This window comes from Grus americana, chromosome 13, assembly GCF_028858705.1.
Source record: "Grus americana isolate bGruAme1 chromosome 13, bGruAme1.mat, whole genome shotgun sequence".
Taxonomy (NCBI): domain Eukaryota; kingdom Metazoa; phylum Chordata; class Aves; order Gruiformes; family Gruidae; genus Grus; species Grus americana.
The window spans coordinates 2,902,521-2,923,950 of record NC_072864.1 but is presented as its reverse complement, the minus strand read 5'-3'; the positions used below and the strand labels follow the sequence as shown (position 1 = coordinate 2,923,950).

The 21,430-nt window shown below is 61.6% G+C and overlaps 1 protein-coding gene across 3 annotated transcripts in view; it reads right to left on the bottom strand.

Annotated features, from left to right (window-relative positions):
- The window catches only part of GSE1 (Gse1 coiled-coil protein), a 103,356-nt gene extending 88,052 nt beyond the window's left edge, over positions 1–15,304 (bottom strand). For all 3 annotated transcript variants that reach the window (XM_054840115.1, XM_054840116.1, XM_054840117.1), the window contains exon 1: positions 13,309–15,304. In XM_054840115.1, coding sequence (XP_054696090.1) covers positions 13,309–15,246 — 1,938 coding nt within the window. In that variant the 5' untranslated portion in view covers positions 15,247–15,304. The remainder of the gene's footprint in view (positions 1–13,308) is intronic.
- Between the last annotated feature and the right edge of the window lie 6,126 nt (positions 15,305–21,430).

Here is a 21,430-nt window from a genome sequence, read left to right as displayed (position 1 = left end):
GCCCGGCTGCCCTGCTCCTAAAAATAGGATGACGGGCACTTCCCCGGCATGAAAACCCTCAGCGAGAGGGTGCACCGGCCATGCACCGAACCTGCCGCGGTGCTGGGAGGTGCACGGGGCTGGCATGGGGCAAAGGGACATCCTGAGGCCACCAAGGAGCAGGAACAGGATGCCCGGTGCTCCTGGAGCATCCCGCTTGCTTGCCCCGGGAGATGCAGAGAGGTCCTTGCCCCTGCAACAGACAGCATCCGAGACGCCCCTTGGCAGGGCGAGGGGACAAGGCCACGCGTGCTGGGGACCCTGCGCTGCCCTGGGGTGGCCGGATCCCCCGCGCAGAGCCAGCCCAGTGGCACAGAGCTATTTAAAGCCCTGACCAGAGCCTTCCCCGTCCCGTTTACGACAGTTTAGCACATCCCAGGCTGCTTCCCACCGGCTCCCCCAGCCCCTTCCCTGCCAGCCGTGTGGCAGCGAGGCCAGAAACACATCCAGAGCCACCACGTGCTGCACGGGGTCTCTTCTCCATCCCCAGGTCACCCCTCACACCCTAAAACAGGGGACCCAAGCCAAGCATTCAATGTCCCCCCCAGCCGGCAGCACCGCACGCTGCTGGGACCCCGTCTCCATTCAGGTCACCCCACATTCGGGGCAGGGTGGGGGGACACCAGGACCCGTCCACCCCCTCCCCACCACGAAGGGATGGCCACACGAGTCAGGACATCCCCTCTGGGCACCCAACCGGGACCCCCACCCCTCCATTTTCCCCAGCACCGCACCCCAAGTCGGACCCAGAGAAGAAGGAGACAAGGAGGGAGCCCCTCTGCTCCCTCTCTGCATTGGGGGGGGCCCTCCCTGCACCCGCACAGTACGAGAGAGCCAGGGCAAGGGGATGGATGGGGAAGAGTTAAACCCGAGTCGATGGGGAGGAAAAGTGGAGGGCAAGCGTGCGCACCCGCCCAGGAGAGACAAAGTGAGATGCTGGAGCCAAGAGATGAAGGCGAGGATGCGATAAGGGGGAGCCGGGGTGTGTGCGCTGGAGCGAGGGAGAGGGGAGGAGGAGGAGGAGAGGTGGGTGATGACCAAAGTCATTGAACATTTTTTGGCACGCCTACCCCCGAGTATCCTGGCCGTTGGCCCAGCTCGGAGCTGAACTTAAACAAACTCCTGTTGCAGCCATCTGCTTGATTTTAAAATAAATCAAACAATCTGTTGAGCCGTGGGTGATCAAATTTCCATCTGTGCGGACGCCTGCTCGCCTCCTCGGAGCCTCCGCTTGCCTCTACCAGCCAAACACTCCTGGCAGCATGTGGCCTCCCTAATTCCTCCAGGAAAGGGAGAAACCGGACCTCCCCCCCGCACCCCAGCCCCCTCCCAGCCCTTCCCCGCCACCCTCCTAACTCAAACCAAGTGCTATTTTTACAGCCGCCCACCAAACAGAGATGTACGCCGGGTTTAAACGGGAGGAAAACAGGGCTGGAGCGCGGAGATCCCAAGAGGTCTCAAGCTTCTCCATCACTGCCCGCGCTGGGGAAGGGAGGGGGGGGGATTCCTCATCCTGTCCCCATCCATCCCACGGGTCCGAGGGAATAAAAAGGAAAAGGGCAGCAGCTGCCGGCAGCGGGACCCTGCCTGCCCCAGCGCTGGTGACCGCAGCACAGAGGCCACGGACTAGCCAGAAATAGCAGCTGCAAAGCCAGCGCCATGCGGCTGTCCCCTGGATGGGGACAGCGGGCGCACGTCACCTCCAGGTGCCCAGGGGTGCTCGGGGTGCCCGGCTCCCAGCCACCCTGCCCAGCCGTCTCCTCCAGGCAGCCCACCCAAAAATCACCCCGTCCCGAGGGTTCTCCTCTCCTCCAGGAGCAGGAAACCCAAGGGGACGCAGCGCCGCTTGCATATTTAGGCACTTGCCCCAAGGTCCCCAAAGTGCCAAAAGAGGGGGTGCCATCTCCCTCCTCCTCTGTCTCTTTGGGTGCTGCAAGACCCCGGCTCGCCCTGGGCTGCGCTGGTTGCAACCCAGCCACCGGCTCCGTACGTGGGGACCCACAAGGGAGACGGCACCCACGATACCCATGACCCCAAACGCCCTCTGATCAGTCGGTCCTTTCTCCAAGACGGGGTCAAACCTCTGCTGGCATCACCCCGGCTTTGCCCTCCTTCCCCCAGAGCTCTTCCTTCCGCTCCGAGCGGAGGGCACCGGGCACGGGGCCAGCGCAGCCAGAAATAGGGCAGCGAAGCGGGAGGAACACAGCAAAGGGACAAAGAGGCGAGAAAAGAGGGAAGAAAATGTTGTGCACGAAGGAGAAGGGGGTACGATAAAGGATGGAGTGGGGTTAGGGCTCGTCGGACACCAGCAGCTCAGGTGCAGGAAGGTCAGGTCGCTGAGAACAAGGGTTGCCCACGCACAGGGGTGGGAGGAAGGAGGTGAGATGCAGCAGGATTTACTCCTCCTTGAGGGCTGCAAATACCAGGGCGATGCATTGCCCCATGGCATAGTATTATGGAAGCAGCAGCGAGGAAGAGGAGGTGCCTGGGGCGCCCAGCACCCAAGCGCAGCCCTGCCAGGAGCCCGAGCCAGCGGCAGGGCTGGAAGAGAAACCTCACCCGCATGGGACGCTGCCAAGCCAAGAGCCAGCCCGGGGCTGGGCTCGCCAAGCCACCCGCTGCTGGAAATAACGGGGAGTCGGAGGGGGGGTTTGGGACCAGGGTGGCCCCCACCCTGCATGCTTGCCAGTGCAAGCTCTTGGGAGGGAGCCACGGGCAGCAAAGGGGATGTGCAGTCCCAAGCACACTGCAAGCAGTGCCCGGGCTCTGGGGATGCAGGATCAGGCCTGAGAGCACAAGGATGGGCAATCAGCAAGAGAAAAACCCGCTGGAATAAGGGATGTAGCAGCTTGCGTGACCCCAGTGCAACCCCATGCCACCAGCCACCCAGCCCGGGGACAGCCTCATGAGAAAACCTGCTCCCAGGGGAGTCCACGTCCCCAGCCGGCTGCTCGGGGGGTGGCTGAGATCGGGGGGGTCCCCCAAAAGCCACCCCTGCTTTGCAGCAGCTGCAAGGACTAAAATCCGGGCACAGCCCCGACAGGATACACGACAGGGAGCAGGTTACATGGCACAAGCAACGGAGGGAAAGGGGAGAAGAAAGAAAAAAAAAAAAACCAACAAAACAAAACGAAAACCCAACCACCGACCCCCTTTTTGGAAGAGGAAAGGACTGACAGGACCTGGCTGAGAAGCAGGAGAAAGCCCAGATTTCCCAGTTACTGTGCAGATGTTCTGGACTGAAAACAGAAGACTGCAGGAGTGAATTCATCTCCCCCTCCACAGACACCGCAGCCAGGGCATCTGGACTCTGTCTGCAGGCAGGAGAGGCGGCTTCCCCCCGGCTCCCCGGGGAGCCCTCCGCACCAGGGATGGCCGGGGCACGCCGAGCCCCCCGGGGTGCCACCCACACCTGAAAGCCGGGGCGGCAGCGGCAGCCAGGGCCCCGTCCCCGTGCCGGGTTGACCTTGGCACGGTTACCTCCCGGGAAAACTGAAGGGCCTTGTCTTCGCCATGTTTTCACTTCAGGATAACTCACGCTGCTTGCTCCAAGGAGCAGGCGGGGAGAGATGGAGAGAAGAAAATGCAGCTGTTTTAGCAGTGAAGACAAGGAGGGAGGGCAGGAGACATACACATATATATATATATTTATTCCTCGCCAGGGTAATAACTGAAAAATCACTAGCACTTGATCATCACTCGATGAAAAGCTTCACGGCCGACTGAAGTCAGCCCACTTCCAGAAACATGCTGCAGGCAGATGGGAGGTGACGGTGGCAATTTGCTTCTCGCCCTACACCCCGCACGCGGCCCCCGAGATGCCTTGTACAGCTGTCCGTCCGTCCGTCCATCCATCCCTCCCTGGGTCTGTCCGCCCCACCGCAGCTGCAAACCGTGAGCAAGAGGCTGACGCCTCGGCTGTCACCAAAATGTTCCCAGCTCCAAGGTCCCGGCCAGCAACCGCAGCATCCTCATGTCCATCTCCCCGGGAACCACGGGAGCTGCCGGTGGCCCCCCAGAGCCACCAGCTGATGTGCTCCCCCCTTCCAAGGGGGACAAAGCCAGGGGGACAATCGAAACCATTTTGGAGGGTCAATGGGGGAAAGCACCTTGCACGGGGCTGCAGCGGAGCCCGGGCTGTGCCATGGGGTGCAGCGGGTCCCGTGGGGACAGGCACCCAGCCCCAGCTGGGGCTGGAAGGGGTAAGATGCCCCCACGATGGACGTCCCCAGCCCCAAAAGCAGCAGGTGCCAGGGATGACACCGGGTGCCACCACGCTGGGATGGGTGGTGGGTCACAGGGGGGCAGACAGCCCTGGGAACAGCCAGGCTCTGTGCTAAGTCAGCCCCAGCATCTTCCCTGGCTGGAAAGCACCACCGTGCTCCTGCCCTCTGGCCACAGCAGGCAGCTGCCCGTCCCCGCAGCAAAGGGGGGATGCTCCTGCCTGCAGGGTCACCACTATGATCTCCCCTAATGAGCTCCCCTTGCATCCTAGCTGGGTCTCAGCCTTGTTTTAGCTCTGAACTAGAAGCCAAAAGCTCACTGGGAGGAACTGGGAGAGAGCATGGGGTACAAAGCGGTCTCTGCGAGCCTTCCTGCCACGCTCCGCATCCCTCACGGGGTGAGAAGAGGCAGCACTGGGCCAGACAGCGATTTCCTGGGTTTGTGTGCAAGGGTTTGAATAACCCCCCGTAAATCCTGCAGCAAGTGCCCACTGCAACCGGGAACGGCCTGTCCAGCACCGGTACCTGTATACAGGCACCGAACCGCGGCATCTCGGCAGTTCTCCGGCTGGAGGGAGCTCCTACACCTGCAGCACGACAGCACGGGCTCCCCCAGCCCCGTTTTGCACGTGCCACCGGTGTGCCACACAAGGCAGCCCGAGGCAGCCGCGGTGCTCGCCCTGCCCTGGCACGGGTCGCGGCACGCTCGGCACAGGCACCTCGCCGCGGGCCGGCAGGTTAGAGAAGGAAAGCCAGGGCAGCTGCTGCTCCGAGCACGCCAGCTCCACGGGTAAACAGATGACTTCAGTCTCCCAAGAGCTACTAAAGCCCGGCAGCATTTGCACTGACGTAGGAAGGGGGGGGGGAGGAGGAAAATAAGGAAAATAAAGAGGGAGAAAAGCAGCATCATATTCGTGCCAGGCTGCAAAGTGCACCCAGGTAATGCCCTCCTCCTCCCAGCCCAGCCAAAACTCCCTCCCGGAGCAAGAGCAGGAGCCATGCCCTTCCTCCCTGCTCTGCTACTGAAGATCCAGGGGAACGAAAAAAAGTCACACCGCAGCCAGGCCAGCTGCACGAGGCTGTTTATCCAGCCATGCTGCAGCAAGGCTCGCGTGCGCCGGGGCGGCTGAGACACCGGCGGGGCCGCCAGCACCGTGCCGGAGCAGCTGCTCGCTCGGCAGCAGGAGCAAACCGTGACCTGCCCAGGGCGGCCCGGGCTGGCACCGGGGCTTCGGCACCTTCCCCGTGCCGCAGGGAGGGGAACCAGGCTCTGATGGCCAGCGGAGCGATGCCTTTTGCGAGCAGGGGTGCAAGCAAGGAGCACCACCGCATCCACGAAAGCCAGGCTGGCACCTGCCGACGCATGGCACCGGTGCTGCAAGGAGCCAAGGCACGCTCAAGGCACCGCTGCTGCCCGCCTTGGCGGTGGGGGGAACCGGAGCTGTCAGAGCCCTGGGCCGGGCAGGATTGCGGCACTGGAAGGTCTCCCATCACCAGCTGCTCGTGGCAGAAGAAAGCCCGGTGCGGCTGGGAGCCTGCCACCGCCGGCCAAGCTCCGGTGGCTCCTCCTGGAGCTCCCACCCTGCTCCCCACACACTGGGATGCTCCTGCCCCACCACCCTCCTGGATTTGCCCCTACAAAGTCCCCCCCAAGACTTGGCCGTCCCCAAGGAGGGCAGTGTCGTGTGTGCCCCCCAACACAGAGGAACATTTCCATGCCATCCTTTCAAGCCCAGGATGCCAGCGTGCGGCACAGGCCTTTTGCTGCAGGGAGGAAGGGCAACATCTGGCCAGATGCTGCCCAGCAGCATGGGACCCACGGGATCTTTTTGGCCGACAGCCCTTCCTGGGGAGCCAGGGAGCCTCAGGGAGCACCCCGCTATGAGCGGCACGTGCCAAAGGTGCCTGCAGGAAGCAAACAGAGGTTCCCCCCCAAAAAACCAGCACGGGAACAGATCCAGGGCACAGCAGGCACCCATCGCAGCCAGCAAGGCACAAACAGGCTCCTGGCAAACCAGCTGGGCTCCGTGCCCGTGCGGTCCCCAAAACCTCACGGGTGCCCAAAACCTGCTCAGGAGATGGAGATCTCCTTGGTCCCAGCTCAGCCCCTGAGGATGACAACAGTGGGGGTGGTGGCACAGGACCTAGCTGGCACGTTGGGGGGAACAGGACGGTGAAAAGCCGGCTGGCTCCTGCCATTACCAAGGTAGTTGCAAAATCAGGCACCCATGCTGCTACCGCGGGGAAGTTCCTCCTCGCTGGGAAGCGGCTGAAGAGCATCCCGGGCTGCCCTCTGCGACCTCGCTTCCCGGCCGGCCGGGAAAGGCCAAGTGTCTGGACAAAACATCTGTCCGTCCGCAACAGCCAGAGCCGTCCATCCCTCTACCCCATCTCCCGATTTGGCCGCGGCTTCACACGAAGCGCAGACGGGGACGCTGCTGCAAGATGCTCCAGTGAATGCAAAAGCATTTTCACTGCAGGAGAGCAGAGAGGGACTCCCCCGGTCCCTCTCCCCAGGGCAGGGAGCTGGAGGGGATATTTTGGGGGGGGTGCAGGCAGGGTTTCCTGGGCAGCACACATTTCAGGCCAGCATTTTTGGCAGGTGCCTGCAGAAGAGAGGCAGCGCTCGGGCTGCCAGTCCTCCGCTGCTGCTTTTGGGAAAGGCAGAGAGAAGGCAAGGGGCCGGGGGGGAGGTGGTAAAAAATAAATATATAGCAGCCAGCTGGTGAGCTGTGGAGTCAGCACAAGGTCTGGAGGACACGGCGGCTGGCAGCAGCACGGGAGCCCTGGTATTTTGGACAGCTGGTACAGCAAGGTCAGCCTGGCCAAAGCAAAAGGCTCCTTTGCTGTTCCCTCCACTGCAGCTGAAGGACGTGCACCCTTGGCCGGAGACCCCAGGGGGGACGAGCCACCAGCCCGTGGGGTGACTCTGAAACAACCTAAGCGGTGGGTGAGGATGAGGAGGGACGGAGGGGCACGGCTTTCCAGCCCAGCTGCATACATACCAAACCCGCCCTGACCTCATCGGCAGGAAAAAGCAAGCAGCACATTTTCCTCGTGTTGTTTCTTTGTTTGCCATCTGGGAACACGATCCCGCGGGAGGCCGTGCCCCAAGACATGAAGTCATATCATGATTATATTGCCACCTCCATGCCAGCATTGAGATCTCATCCGAAAATGCCAGACCCGGTCGGTGTTAGCCGCAGCAGGCGCTGCGGAGGAAGCTGCTTTGCTGAAAGGCAACGTGAGACTCGCTAAAAACATCTTAACGTAGACATATGCTGCAAACAAAACAGGTTTATCCCAGTAAAGTTGGCTTAAAATACCTTGGCCTGATTTTACTCTGTATCTGCTAGAATTAGTGATGGCAAAAATTGGCACGAGCACAGATATAACCACCAAAGCCAACCCAAGCTGGAAGCCAAAAAATGAAGATGAGCGAGACCAGCTCTGCTCCTCTCATGCTTAAGGGATGAACAGAAGCCCAAGGCAGCCCGTGGCACCCCTCTGCAGCCCATGGCACCCCTCTGCAGCCCGTGGCACCCCTCTGCAGCCCGTGGCATCCCTCTGCAGCCCATGGCACCCCTCTGCAACCCGTGGCATCCCTCTGCAGCCCATGGCACCCCTCTGCAGCCCATGGCACCCCTCTGCAACCCGTGGCATCCCTCTGCAACCCGTGGCATCCCTCTGCAACCCATGGCATCCCTCTGCAGCCCGTGGCACCCCTCTGCAGCCCATGGCACCCCTCTGCAGCCCATGGCACCCCTCTGCAACCCGTGGCATCCCTCTGCAACCCATGGCACCCCTCTGCAACCCGTGGCACCCCTCTGCAGCCCATGGCACCCCTCTGCAGCCCGTGGCACCCCTCTGCAGCCCGTGGCACCCCTCTGCAGCCCATGGCACCCCTCTGCAGCCCGTGGCACCCCTCTGCAGCCCGTGGCACCCCTCTGCAGCCCATGGCACCCCTCTGCAGCCCGTGGCACCCCTCTGCAACCCATGGCATCCCTCTGCAACCCGTGGCACCCCTCTGCAGCCCATGGCACCCCTCTGCAGCCCGTGGCACCCCTCTGCAGCCCATGGCACCCCTCTGCAGCCCGTGGCATCCCTCTGCAGCCCATGGCACCCCTCTGCAACCCGTGGCACCCCTCTGCAGCCCGTGGCACCCCTCTGCAGCCCATGGCACCCCTCTGCAGCCCGTGGCACCCCTCTGCAGCCCGTGGCATCCCTCTGCAGCCCATGGCACCCCTCTGCAGCCCATGGCACCCCTCTGCAACCCATGGCATCCCTCTGCAGCCCGTGGCACCCCTCTGCAACCCATGGCATCCCTCTGCAACCCGTGGCACCCCTCTGCAGCCCGTGGCACCCCTCTGCAGCCCATGGCACCCCTCTGCAACCCGTGGCACCCCTCTGCAACCCGTGGCACCCCTCTGCAGCCCATGGCACCCCTCTGCAACCCATGGCACCCCTCTGCAACCCGTGGCACCCCTCTGCAACCCGTGGCACCCCTCTGCAACCCATGGCACCCCTCTGCAACCCATGGCACCCCTCTGCAACCCGTGGCACCCCTCTGCAGCCCACACATGAAGCTTGGGCTGGGGATGTGCGGAGGAGCCACCAGCTTGGCAGAGAAAGTGCAACCGCCCAAAACGCTGCCAGTCGCCAGGAGGTTTTCGGTTTGCTTCAAAATTAATAAAAGATGCAAATGCGCCTGAGGTCCTGCCTGGCCACTACCTGGGATTCTGTACCCTCACCAGGAATTCGGCCCCGTGCAATGCGGGAGGAGGGTCAGGCATCACCCTCCACCTCCTGGGTTTGCTTTCACAGCATCCAGGAGTTTCAGCTGCTACTCAGCATCAGTAGGACAAGGTTTAGCTGAAAACACAAGAACTCTTTGATGTTTGCCCAAAACCTTTTTCAAAAGCCAAAAAAGAAAATGCCCACCAACAGCTGTATGCTCGACGTAGCGTTTTGGAAATGCAGCATGACCTTTGGAGCTTGTAATCTGAAAAAAGGGGTCAAATCCCCAGCTGAGCCAACACCACCGCTGCCGAGCAATAAATGCAGCAAACTCAGCCCCATGAGCCTGACCGTGCCCTGTCAGGCACAGCCCCATGCAGTGAGACCCAAGTGACCACCACAAAGCAGGAACGGGAGACGGAAAACACGGGGCGATGCTCAGAAACCAGCCTGAGGACAGGGCTGGAGACACGACAGCGAGTTCTGGGTCCTCCCAAGGAGCAGGATGGCACCAGCTGCAAGTTTTGCACTGTGCCATGCAGCACCCAGGTGAAACTTGAACAGCTTTGCTCAAGTTATGGTGGGATTTGAGAGCTTTGCAGAAACCTGAATGTATTTGCAAAAAGTTGCATGAAGGGGGGAAAAGAAAAAAACCAAAACACAAAGCAGCGGAGCCTACTTTTACAGGTACGTAGCTGCAGCGAGAGTGGTGGCAGGCGAAGATGGGGAAAGTCGGAAAGGCAGGGGAAGCTTTTCCCAGTGCTGGCAGAGAGAAAGGATCGGAGCAAGCACAGAAAACCCCATCTGGGCCGAGCAGAAGCAGCCCTTGACCTGGGACTGCCGGCGACGCGGCTCTTTGCCCTTCGGAGAGGGCAGGGGGGCTCGAGGGGCGGCTTCAGAGGCCGCTTCAGCAGGCACGGCCGGCCGGGGATGCGGGTCGGCATCGCCTCTGGACCCCGGCCAAGCCTGGGTGGTTGATGGTTTATTCAAAGCAATCGACCTCGACACCTGCTCTGCTCGCAGCCGCTGCCTGTCCCGCAGCACCCCAGGGAGCCGGCTCCTCCCGACCGGCAGCGGGGGCTTGACGGTGGGACGCACAGGCGGTTTCTCTGGATGGGGAGGATGAGACAGCTACCCGGTGGCAGCACGGCCGCCCCAAACTCAGGAGCCCTGCACCAAAGGGTGTAGAGATCCGTACAGATCCCCCTCGCAAGGGGCACAGCTGAAAAGAGTATGTAGTCTCACGACACACATCTGCACACCTTGGAGGGCACCTTGGTGACAAGCCAAAGGTACCACACCGGGGTACCCTTACCAAAGCTCAGCATTGCCATTTGTACTCGGCAGGAGAACCCAAACCCACCCCACACAAGCCAACAGCAGCAGGTTGCTGCAGCAGCCCCCCTGCCCGCAGAGCTTACCTGCAGGTGAGAGACCCTCCTGCAGCAGGCGGGACCACCGGCACCCCCACACCTCCATAGAGCATCACCTGCCCCGCTGCTCCCCAACACCAAACCAGCAGCAGAGGCACCTCCCCACCCAAAATACTGAAGCCTCCACCCTCCTGACGGGCCTCAGACGTGGGGTTCCCTCCTTAGCACCTCCAAGCTGTTATAGAGAGGACCTGAGCCCCATCCTGCTCTTGCTGCCCTGGTAAGAGAGGGGGCTGTGACAGTGTCTGGTGGCATTATTGACCTGGTGCCTCAAACTTGGAGCCATCTGGGTCAACCACTTGCAAGCAGGACAGTAGCAAACCACCAGCTCTGCGTGCGGGGGGGGTGTGTTAATCCTGGGTGTGTGGAAAAGCAAGTGCATTCAAACAATGAAGCTGCAGAGCTGCAAGGAGGAACAGGGAGATGGTTTTAACCCCTCGGGGTCATTCCCTCCTGCCTGGTCCCACCTGAACAGGGACCTGGGTGTCACACAAGGGTGAAAGGCTCATCCAGGGTGACTTCCAGCAGGCAGCATGGCTGAATGAGGGTACAGTTAAATTAGCCAAGCACCCGACCTAAGCATTAAGCCATGTTTTAAATAACCTTGGCATCTGTGAGGTCTCAGCCTTGATGGGAAGCATGTGGAGACGGAGAGGGAAAAGGCGAGAGGACCTCCTGGCCAGCCAGAGTCACCACCAGGACACAGCAGAGCCCGGCAAACTGAAACAGTCCCTGGACCAGTCCCCTCCCCAGGCAGCTCTGCCTTGCCTCCTGCCACCCTGCCCGTTGCAGCAGCCCCTTAATTTGCTCATTAGCAAACCAGGGAACAAGAGGGAGGAACTGAATAGCATCCCTTCCCCGGGACACCCTCCGCTTCCTCCTCCTCCTCCCCCTCTGCCTTTCATAGTCCCACACAAAAGCTTTTCAGAGCCGCTCAGGTCAGAGACGCGGTTGCAGGCAGGAGCCCAAGTGGGAGTTTGGGGCTGGGGCTAGCGGGCACGAGGACTGGCGTGCCTGAGATAAGCTGGGTTCCAGGGGGGGTCGCTAAGGAACCCTGCGGGAAGCACCCCCAAGCACCCAACACTAGCATCTGAGCTGGGACAGAATTGCTGTCCATAATGTCCCCATGACGTGGCCTGCGGACACTAACAGGGCAGAGGCGTGATATACCGGCTGTGGACATGCAGATGTCACCCCCCTGATCACCTGCACCCACCCGGGCTCTGCCGGAGCATCACCCCAGCATCACTGCCCGGGTTCGCTCCCCAGGATGCTCGCCTGACTCCTGAGCCCTCCCTGGCCACCAGCCAGCAAGGGCCCCAGCACCCTGCAAATGCCAGCAGACCAGGGGACAGGCAGACGGGCAGCGTGGCCGTGACCACACGGGCAATGCAAGCCATGCAGCCCCGAACCACCTCCAACATCCAGAAAGTCTCCACCACCTCAGACCCCTCCATGCACTGCAAGTCGCGTTGGCTGGAAGCAGACTCCCGTGAGGGCGAGCCTGAAAATAAATCATCTGCATCCACGAATGACCTGCAATGATGTTGGGACCATCCGGCTTGGGCCGATGGAGCCCAGGGGAAACCACCCAAAAGCAACGGCTTCCGGAGGATTCCCATCACTGGTGCCAACCCAACCTCCTGCACCATCCTGGCACTCTCTGTGCCAGTGCCACATACGCCGACCCTCCGGTGCGCGCAGCTCCTGTCCGGTGGCTTTCCAAGTAACGTCCCCCCAGCTCAGGAGCCGGCACGGCTGAACGGAAAATTGTGTTTGTAACCAGCCAAGGGAGAGCAAACGGAGAGAAAAGGAGCGCTGTCTTGGAAGGGCTGGTTTACATTTCTAAAGAAAATGCCAGCGCTTCGGAGAGCCGCGGGGTTCTGGCTACGAATGGAGCCGAAAGGCTTTGAAAACGAACTCGGGGATTTAGGATGCTGGCATTTTACAGAGCCTGGCCTGGGGCTTGGTTTGCAGATACAGAGCAGCGGCTCTCCAGCACGCTCCTACAAGCTGGAAATTTGGGAGTAAAAGCAGTTATTTCCCCATCCCACAAGAAAGCCAAGCTTGCGACTGGTAAACCTTTTCTCTAGGTGATGCCCCCGAAGCACCCTGCGTAACCGCGGCGGGAGGTGCAGAAAAGAGCAACCCGGGAAGCTGGCAGCACCCGGGCGATGACACCCACGACACCCTTCAGGGCTGCAGGGCTCCATCACGGCGGCTCGGGGGGCGCAGGGGGCTGGAGGCGCAGGGGGATGCTGCCTGGGGGTCCCTCGCTGCAGGGTAACCAGAGCAGCGCAGGTGGGGGGCACCCAGCTCCGAGCCCGCACATCAGCCCCCCGGCCGTGGGAAGGGCTGAGGTTTCTCCAAGGGGAACCCCTTTGATTAAGGCGCCTCATAAAACTGAAGACAACTTGGGAAGTTTCCTACGGCGGCGGAGGCCACGCGCTCCTTCAAGCTTTCCGAGGATGCTGCCGCAGTGAGCAGGCCAGGCAGCCCTCCCTCCCCTCCAGCACCTCTGATCACCCATGACGGCGAGCGGCACGGGATCGGGATTTCCTCCGTGCCGGCCCCCCACCTCCCTCGCACAGGGCTGCCAGCAAGCAGGCGCCAATAACACAGATATACGCTTCTGCAACAGGACAGGTCTTGGCTCTCCCCACCTCTTGGAAGGATTTTTATCCATTCCTTTGCAGCTTGACAGCTCCAAAAGTTCATTGCTAAAGGCACCCCATCCATTAGCGTTCGCCCCCAGGGACCAGACCCAAAAGGAGAGCATCCGTCTATGTCACCACTCTACCTCCTCCTCGATGCCCAAAGTGAAAAACGCCAGGAGGGGAGGGAGGGAGGGATGGGATCCGGGCCAACCACCTTACCTTGGGGAGGAGAGCCGGGGGTGCCGCCGCCAGCAGCTCCGGCGGGGTCATGCTCTTGCCAGCCAGGACCACAGCACTACACTCGGCACAGGCGCCGATGGTCAGCTGCTTCCCGTCATCCACCAGCAAGCTGTTGGCCACGCGGAGGGTGTAGAGGAAGACGGGGAGCCTGGCCACTTGAACCGCTTTTAATCCAAGGCATCGCTTCTTCTCCTGCCGGCAGAAGAAGCAGACGAAGGTCTCCACTTTGTACTGCCGGGACCAGGCGCTGCTGGGGTGGTGGGAGTTCCTGCCCTCGTGCTGCAGCCACTGCCCCAGCAGGTCGTGGTAGCAAAGGATGCAGGTGGCCACCAGCCCGGTTGAGTCGGCCGGTCTGGCCCGCGGCGCGGGTGGGTAGACGGTCAGGAAGGGGAAAAAGGGCTCCTTCTCCCCAAATCGCCCTGGCGGGTTGACGTTGAGCTGGAACTCTTTGCCACCTCCCAGCTCGGCCCCGCAGATGTAGCAGACGGAGGTGGGACCGGGCTTGATGGCAGGGTGGCTGACCAGGCTGCTGGGGTCACCGGCGGAAAAGACCTGGTGGTACCTCCCCAGGAAGCTCTGCACTGAGGTGATGAGCTCCTCATTGTGGCAGGCCCTGTACATGGCCCACAGGTCCTGCAAGACCCCGAAGCACTTGCGGCAGCTGCTCACCTCCCAGTGCTTGTTCAGCCCCTTGGCGCTGGGCGGGCAAGGCAGGAGGCTGAGGAAGGGGAAATGCATGGTGCTCTTCGCATTGCCGTTGGTGATCTTGGCCGCCACCGGCCTCGCCTCCTTGCCGCACTCCTCCCCGCAGAGGTAGCAAGCCTCCGGTGCCGGTGGGGCGCCCGCCCCATCCTCCTTCAGCCCTCGCCAGCCCTTGGCAGGCATGGCACCGGCGTTGAGGGGCACCACGTAGAGCCGCTGGAGCACGGGCACGTTGGCCAGCTCGAAGCTTTGCCACTGCTGCATGAGGGAGGCGAAGCAGCAGGGACACACCAGGGTGCTGCCGGCGGGCGAGAGGGGCTGGGCGCCCGGCGGGGGGCTGTGAAGCCAGAGAAAGGGGAAGAAGGGTGCCGGCGAGGTCTTCTCCTGCTTCTGCACGTGGACGCGGTGCTGGGTGGTGGGTGACAAGGGGCTGCCGCAGATGTAGCAGGCGGTGCCCGATGCCCAAGCGGGCCGCTCGCCGCCTTCCTCCTCCTCCTCCTCCTCGCTGGTGATGTTGATCTCGCTGTCCTCCGAGGAGCAGCAGGGCGGCCCCCGCTTGCCCGCCGCCGCCGGGGGGGGCCGCGCCGCGTCGCCCGCCCCCTCGGGCTCCGAAAGGGGCTCGGCGTCGGAGAGCTCGGAGAGGTCGGAGCCGGCTGCCGGCCCTTCCTCCCCCTCCTCCTCTTCCTCCTCTTCCTCCTCCTCCTCCTCCTCCTGGCCGGCGGGGCGGCGCGGCGGCGCGGCGGGGTCCCAGCCCGTCGCCCCCCGCCGCAGCCCGGCTCCCCCCGCCGCCGCCGCTGCCGCCGCCGCCGCCTCGCACTGATGGGGCCGCTTGAGCCAGTACATGCGCTTCTCCACCGGCGTGCGGCTGCGCTCGAAGGAGTCCCACTGCTCGCCCAGGAAACAGCGGCAGACGGCGCAGACCAAGGCGCAGCCCTCCGCCGAGACGGCGCGGGCGCCGGGCGCCGGTTCCTGGTGCTGGAGGAAGGGGAAGAAGGGTCGGTGGTCGCGGGGGGGTCGCACTTGAAGCTTTAGCTCTTTGCCGCGACTGATGCCGCCGCCGCAGATGAAGCAGCAGAGCGGAGGTGCCGGGGGTTGCGGAGCCCCGGGGCCGCCCGCCACCGCCGCTTCGCCGGCCGCCAGCGCGGCCATCAGCCGCTGCTTGCGGGAGAGCGGCGCCGCCGCCGCCGCCGCCGCCCCCGGCCCCGCCGCGCTCATCGCCGCCCCCGGCTCATCCCGCGGCTCCGCCGGACACGCAGGCTCGGGGGGCGGGTTTGCGGAGCGCTCTTCCCCCCCCCCCTCCTCCACCCCCCCCCGCTGCCGCCCGCCTCCTCCCGCCGCGGAGAAGGCAACGAAAAAAAAAAAAAAAACCAAAACACAACAACAAAAAATATCCCCAAACAACGAGAAGGGAAAGAAAAAAAAAAAAAGGGAATAAAAGTTCGGTGCGAAAGTTTGGGTCCCGCTGGCGGCGCGGAGGAAGGGCGGCTGCCGGCCGCCTCCCGGCCCCGGCGCCCCCGGCCCGGCTCCTCCCCGGCCCCCCCGCCGCGACCTGCCCGCGATGGGGGAGCCGGGGGGAGGATCGAGTCGCTGCCGCCCCCCCCTGCCCGCCCGCCCGCCTGCCGCCAGCCCGGCTGGGCCGGCTCGGAGCTGCGGCGGCCGCCGCGGGGGGTGCAGAGGGACCCCACGGGGGGGGTGGGGGGGTGGAATATTTACAAACCCACCCCAGCGAGGGGGTTTAGAACCGGCCCCACGCGGGGATTCGCGCACCAGCCCCCCCCACGCGGGGCGGCCCGCACGCGTTGTTCCCTCCCCCTCTATCACCGCTGTGTCACCCGCGGCCCCCTCCCCACGCCACGGCCCTTTGTGCGGCTCCCCCGACCCAAAACAGAGCGGAAAGGCACCGTGTCCGTGCTCACGCCGGCAGGACGGATCCTCCGAAAGCACCGGCCACGTCCCTGCCCTTTACAGTGCTGCCCACCAGCCATTAACTCGGTGTCCTGACCAACAATCAGCCCCGGTAATTTATTTCACATTTTAAAAGTCTCGCTGCTGTTCCAGTTCAATACCAGATTCTATTTCCCGCTCGGTCCTAAAATGCTGCATCGCTTTGCCACTCACTGGTAAATAGCTGATGTGTTCCCAGCTGGAGTTGGCCACGTTTCAGCGACGCATGCAATAATCCCGGTATATCCTTACCTGCCTTGCAGGCTGCGATAAGATTTAATGCTTGTAAAGCACTTTGCTGTCCTTGGACAATAGGCACCGAGGAAGTGCAAACTGTACCGAGGTCCAGCCACAATTAAACCTGACTTATTAACCGCCCGAGCATCTAGTCAGCATACCCACCGGCTCGGCACGGCTCTCCTGATAAAATATATCAGCAGCCATAAGGATATTTTTCAAGCAGTCATTTTAGGAGGAAGCCTGCACCCAGCAGTAACGTTGAGTGTGAGTTCATGGCAAGTCACTGCAACATCCCCGGTCCCGTCCTTGCAAAGCCCTGAGCCTGTCCTGCTGAAGGAGGGTGCTGTGCAGGATCAAACCCAGGTAATTGCAATAGGACACAGGGACAGAGGGACAGGCGGGACCGCGGGCTGAACGCCTGAGCCACGCGTCGCGACACCCCGCTGACGCGGAGAAGCCACATCATCCCCGCTCCTCATCACCCCCAGCGCAAGCACGGTCCCCACCCTCGGAGCACCCCGGCCGCGTCCCCCTTGGGTTGACCAGCCCTTGATGTCATCTCCCACCCAGACCGTGGGTGACAGCGTCCGGCACTCCCCGGCAACTGGCCGTGAGATCAAACAGATTGTGTGACATCAGCTGGAGCGCGGGCAGGGGGCAGGGGGGCTCTTTGGGGACCCAGATCCAGTTTCCACGCAGATGGCTCCGGCAATAAAGAAGCAAGGTGGGGGGTGGGAGGCGACACACAAAGCGGGGAACACGATACCTTGGGAGAACTGGCTCTACGGGGCTTTTTTCAGGGGGTTCCAGAAGACGGCAGGGCCTCGTTATATTTTATTTATTTATAGGCCTGATGTGGCGGCTGCTCTATGCACCGAGGGCGTTGGGAGCACTGCGCGTGTCGGGGTGGACATGACTCAGATGTTCTTTAAAGGTGCACGTGGTCTCTCGGTGTCACCCCCTTTTCCCAAATGAGAAGGGGCAATCCGGGCAGGAGCACGGATCGGGGAATGCTTCACCCCATCCGTGCATCCTTTGCCGCTGCTGCCTCTGGGTTTTCCCCGGGGAGCAGGGACTCGGGCTGCCCGCGATTGCCCAGCTGGAGCTCCCTGGGGAGACGAGGCCGCCGGCTCGGCCCACCCTTCGAGCGCAGCCGACAGATGCTCTCCCGCCTGCTCTGCAGATGGGCGAGCAAACAACGCGCTGCATTCAAGGACCAAAGCTCAGCAGGGCCAGACCCCCCTCCCCACCCTGTCCCAAAACACCAACCCTCCGTGCTGCTCTCGGGAGACGCCGCGAGCCCCCGGTTCCCCCCCGTGCCCCGCCGGGATGCAGCCTGCCTCTGAGCGGCTTCCCGGGCCTTGGCTGCGTACGGACAGAGCAGCTCATTTATCATCCTGTGCCGCCCCGGCCCTGCGGTTGCTGTTTGCAAGAGAGAAGCTGGGAGGGAGAGAAAATTTCTCAAGTCGGGCCTCGGCAAGAACTGAAAACATATGCCCTGGCGGCAAACGCGTCCCCCGGGGCGCGCGGGGATCGAGGCGAGCCTAGCACAGGATTTTCCACCACAGCTCCCGCCGGCGCGCGGACCTCCTGCCGGAGCCCGCGTTTTAAAGCGACCCGAGGGCTGGGGATGGTGACAGCCAGGTCTGCTCCTCGGAGCCCAGCGCCACGGGGATAGCGGGATGCAATGCAGACGGAGCAGGATGAGGTGCAGGATGGCTCCTCTCTCAAGCTGGAAGGCTGCAGTCCAGGTTCAGGAGGCAAACATCCTCACTGCACCCGTCTTAGACCTCCTTGCTGGCTTGCAATGCAGAACCATCCCCTTGCACAAAGGCAAGCCCCAGGGACACATGTCCCTCACAAGGCAGGGGACGGACAGCCGCTGCATGACCGTATTGCGTCAGGGCTTGGTGCCGATTGTGCAAGGTGCTGTACAAACAGCCCCGGGGCGGCCTCCCGGTGCGGCATTCCCCCAGCTTGCATTGGGCGGGGATCGGGATGGATACGTGAACAGCCTGCCTGGTTCTGGGGTCATCCCCGTCCTCATCCCCGTCCCCATCCCCCTTCCTGCCTCCGTTCCTGTCCCCATCCCCATCCCTGCAGTCCCTCAGGCACTACGGGACGGTGCCCAGCAGCACCCACTTCACAGCACGCCGGCGAGGTGCCGCTGCACCCTCACGAGCAGGCACATGCAGCAGATCCCCCCTCTGTCCCCAGGACCGGGAGGTTAATATGGAAATTACCAACTGCTTATTCCTTCCAGCTGTTGCTGTGAGTCATCAAGTGCCTTAAAGAGCATTTCAAACAACACAGTGCCTTCGAGACAGCGTGACTGTTCCCCCAGCCACCCCCTCCGGATAATCCTCCACGGGGTCTGGTGTTTGAAAAGGGAATATTTCTCCAAGGAGGTAATTCCCAGCCGCGCACGGCCGGGGAGGCAGAACAGCCGCTGCCTCGCCGTGGCGTCTGACCAGGCTCCCACCTCCACCCGTGGGCTCCCGGCGTCCTGCCGGAGAGTAAACCCAGGCGGGGAAGGGCACCGTGCCCAGCAGCCCAGCCCTGCCATCGTCCCTGTTCAAAAGCCAACAGCGACATATAAATGCCGTCGGACGGGATCACTGCTGTGCCACCCAGGGAAACTGAGGCACAGGGCAGCCAGCCTGAACACCACGGTGTCACCTGCCTGGGTCAAAGCTGGCAGCGTGGATGCCACAGGACACTGGGGCACTGGCCTGGTGTTCAGCGACCTTGAACTCTGCGTTCAACAGCTGTAATTTTCTCTGCAAGCTTATTTTTTTCTTTTTTTTTTAAAAATAGGCTGATTCCTGTACTCGGTTGGTGCTGCTTTTTCAGATGGAAAAGATAGTGCTGGTTCATCAAAATAGTCAGGATATATCCTTTATCTGCTGCTTTAACCTTTCCTTGAATTTTTTTACTTTCTTAATTGATTTTTTTTTTCCTTTCTATTCCTTTTGCTGGAAAAGCCCAGCCAGGTTTTCTCTTGCTTGTAAACTATTTCCCCTGGTCCTTCGCGTGGCCGTGCAGGTGAGACAAAGATGCTCTCAGCCAAGATCTCGGCTGGTGCGAGCAGGAACATCTGCCTCTGCGCTGCTTGGAGCCTGAAATAAAAAAAAAAAAAAAAAAGATGACCCAGGAAAAGCTGCGTGCAGGCGACAGGGAGCTGTGGGGCGAGTGGAGGGGAAGGGGAGGCAGCCATCCTGTGCCGAAACCGCAGCCGTGGACCGGAGCGTGGGGTCTGCAGCGAGGGAGGATGCGGGGTGGTCCGTGCCTGGGAGGGAGGGATGCTGCTGGGACGGTCCCTGCGAGGCAGGATGGAGAAAGGTGACTCTCAGGAGAGGAGAGGGTCACCGACAGCCACCACGGCCCCGCAAGGACACGCTGTAGCTGAGCCGGAGCCACTCTGCTCCGCCAAGCGCTTTCGGAGGTGCTGCGGCAAAGAAATCGCTGCTCCTGCGACGGCCAGAGGACAAAGCCATCGCGGGGCCGCGTTTGGTGCTGGGTCCAACCAGGAGCCGCAGGGCCAGCCTGGCGGTGCACATGAGCGTGCACACACCTGTGTCTGTGCGTGAACATACGTTCGAAGTGAAGTGAAGACCCAGCCCCCTCAGTCCCTGCTCTGAGTCCCTGCGTGGGCAGCCGGTGGCATCAACCTCGTGCGGCACCTCCCGGCTCACCCCCGCCGGGGCCGGGCGCTGATTCACCCGGTGGCACCATGCCCTGCGAGGCAGGAGGGAGCCACGTCCCCTGCAAGGCACAGGGGCTGGGTTGCTTTTTTTTTTTTTTAAAAGAGGTTTTTTTTTTTTTTTCTTTTCCTTTCCAGAACGAGCTGCTCTGCAAATGCCAAGTGCTGATGCCAAAGGGCCGTGTCAACAAAGAAGAATGAGTGTGGCTGTTAGAGGCTGCTATTAAAAAAGGGTGGAGAGGAGAGGGAGAGGGGGAAAAAAAAAAAAAAAGGAAGAAAAGGTTTGTCAGTGCAAATAGTAACAGTTTGCACAGCAGTAAAAATTTGTAAGCAGCAGCCAGGCCCCCACAGCGCCCTCGGGGGCTTGCACCGAGCAGAAACTCTGCACTTTGTGTCCTCCCCAGGGTACAAACCCATCCCAGTGACTTGGCATCCCCCCCACGAGTGTTTCCCAAGCCCACAGCTCCTGCTCGGGCACCGAGCCCCAATGCAGGGAGCCGCGGCGGGGCTGTGCGTGGCATCGGCTCCCCAGCACGCGGCCAGGCAGGTCGAGGTCCTGCCGTGTGAGTGCCAGGAGCTATTTCTAGGCAAGCCCTGGCCGCTGCCGAGTGGAATGGGAGGGAAGGAGCCTCTCACATGACGCTGAAGATGCAACGGGAAGACGTGGTCTCTGGTTTCAGCTTTCTATTCCCAGCCCATTATTCACCAGTCGAAGATGCCATCTGCCCCACCGGGCAGCCACAGGGAGCCGGGGCCGGATCCGCGGCTGGTGGAGCTCCAGAAGAGCCCAAGGGAGTTAGGCACCCTTGTTCCTCTGGGAAGCAGGTGGAGGTTACGGCTCCTGCCCAGCCAAAAATCCCCCTCAGCGTTGTCTCTCCCCCCCACCGATATTTGGTACCCGGGATGTCAAACCCAAGTGGATGCGGCAGGGTCTGGGATGCCCAAGTAGCACTGCGTGGGTAAAGGCAACACAAGCTGTGTAAGTACAGCAGGGAGATAAACAAAGGCTGAATCTTTCTCCAAAATCCATATTGAAAATCTTTCTGAGGTTAATACACCAATTTACTCCATTTTAACTTTTAAAAAAAATATTCTAGCTTACTATTTTTGAAGCGCACCTCAGGTTTTCCTTATCCCTGATTTTACTCCCACATCAGCACGCACCCCACGTGCTCCACACCCCCACGCTTTTGTGCTTGTCTCGAAAGCAATGTTAGGAGGAGGTCAAACCTCCTTGAAAGGCCCGGGTTTTAAGTATTCTCCCCCTCAAAAAAAAAAGAAAAATTTGGTCAAAATTGAGATGTTCCCACAGAAATTGGTATTTCCCGATGGAAAAACATTCCATCAGCAAAACGCTGACCCGCTCCGGTTACAGCCTGGTCATGGCGATGAGGCAACGCAGCTGGGAAAGGAATTAAAAGGGAGCTGGAGAGCTGCACGGCTTCACCGCATCCCGCGGCCCCGGCTGGGAGCCGGCAGCAGGGACCCCGCTCCTCCCCGGTGCTTCCTGGT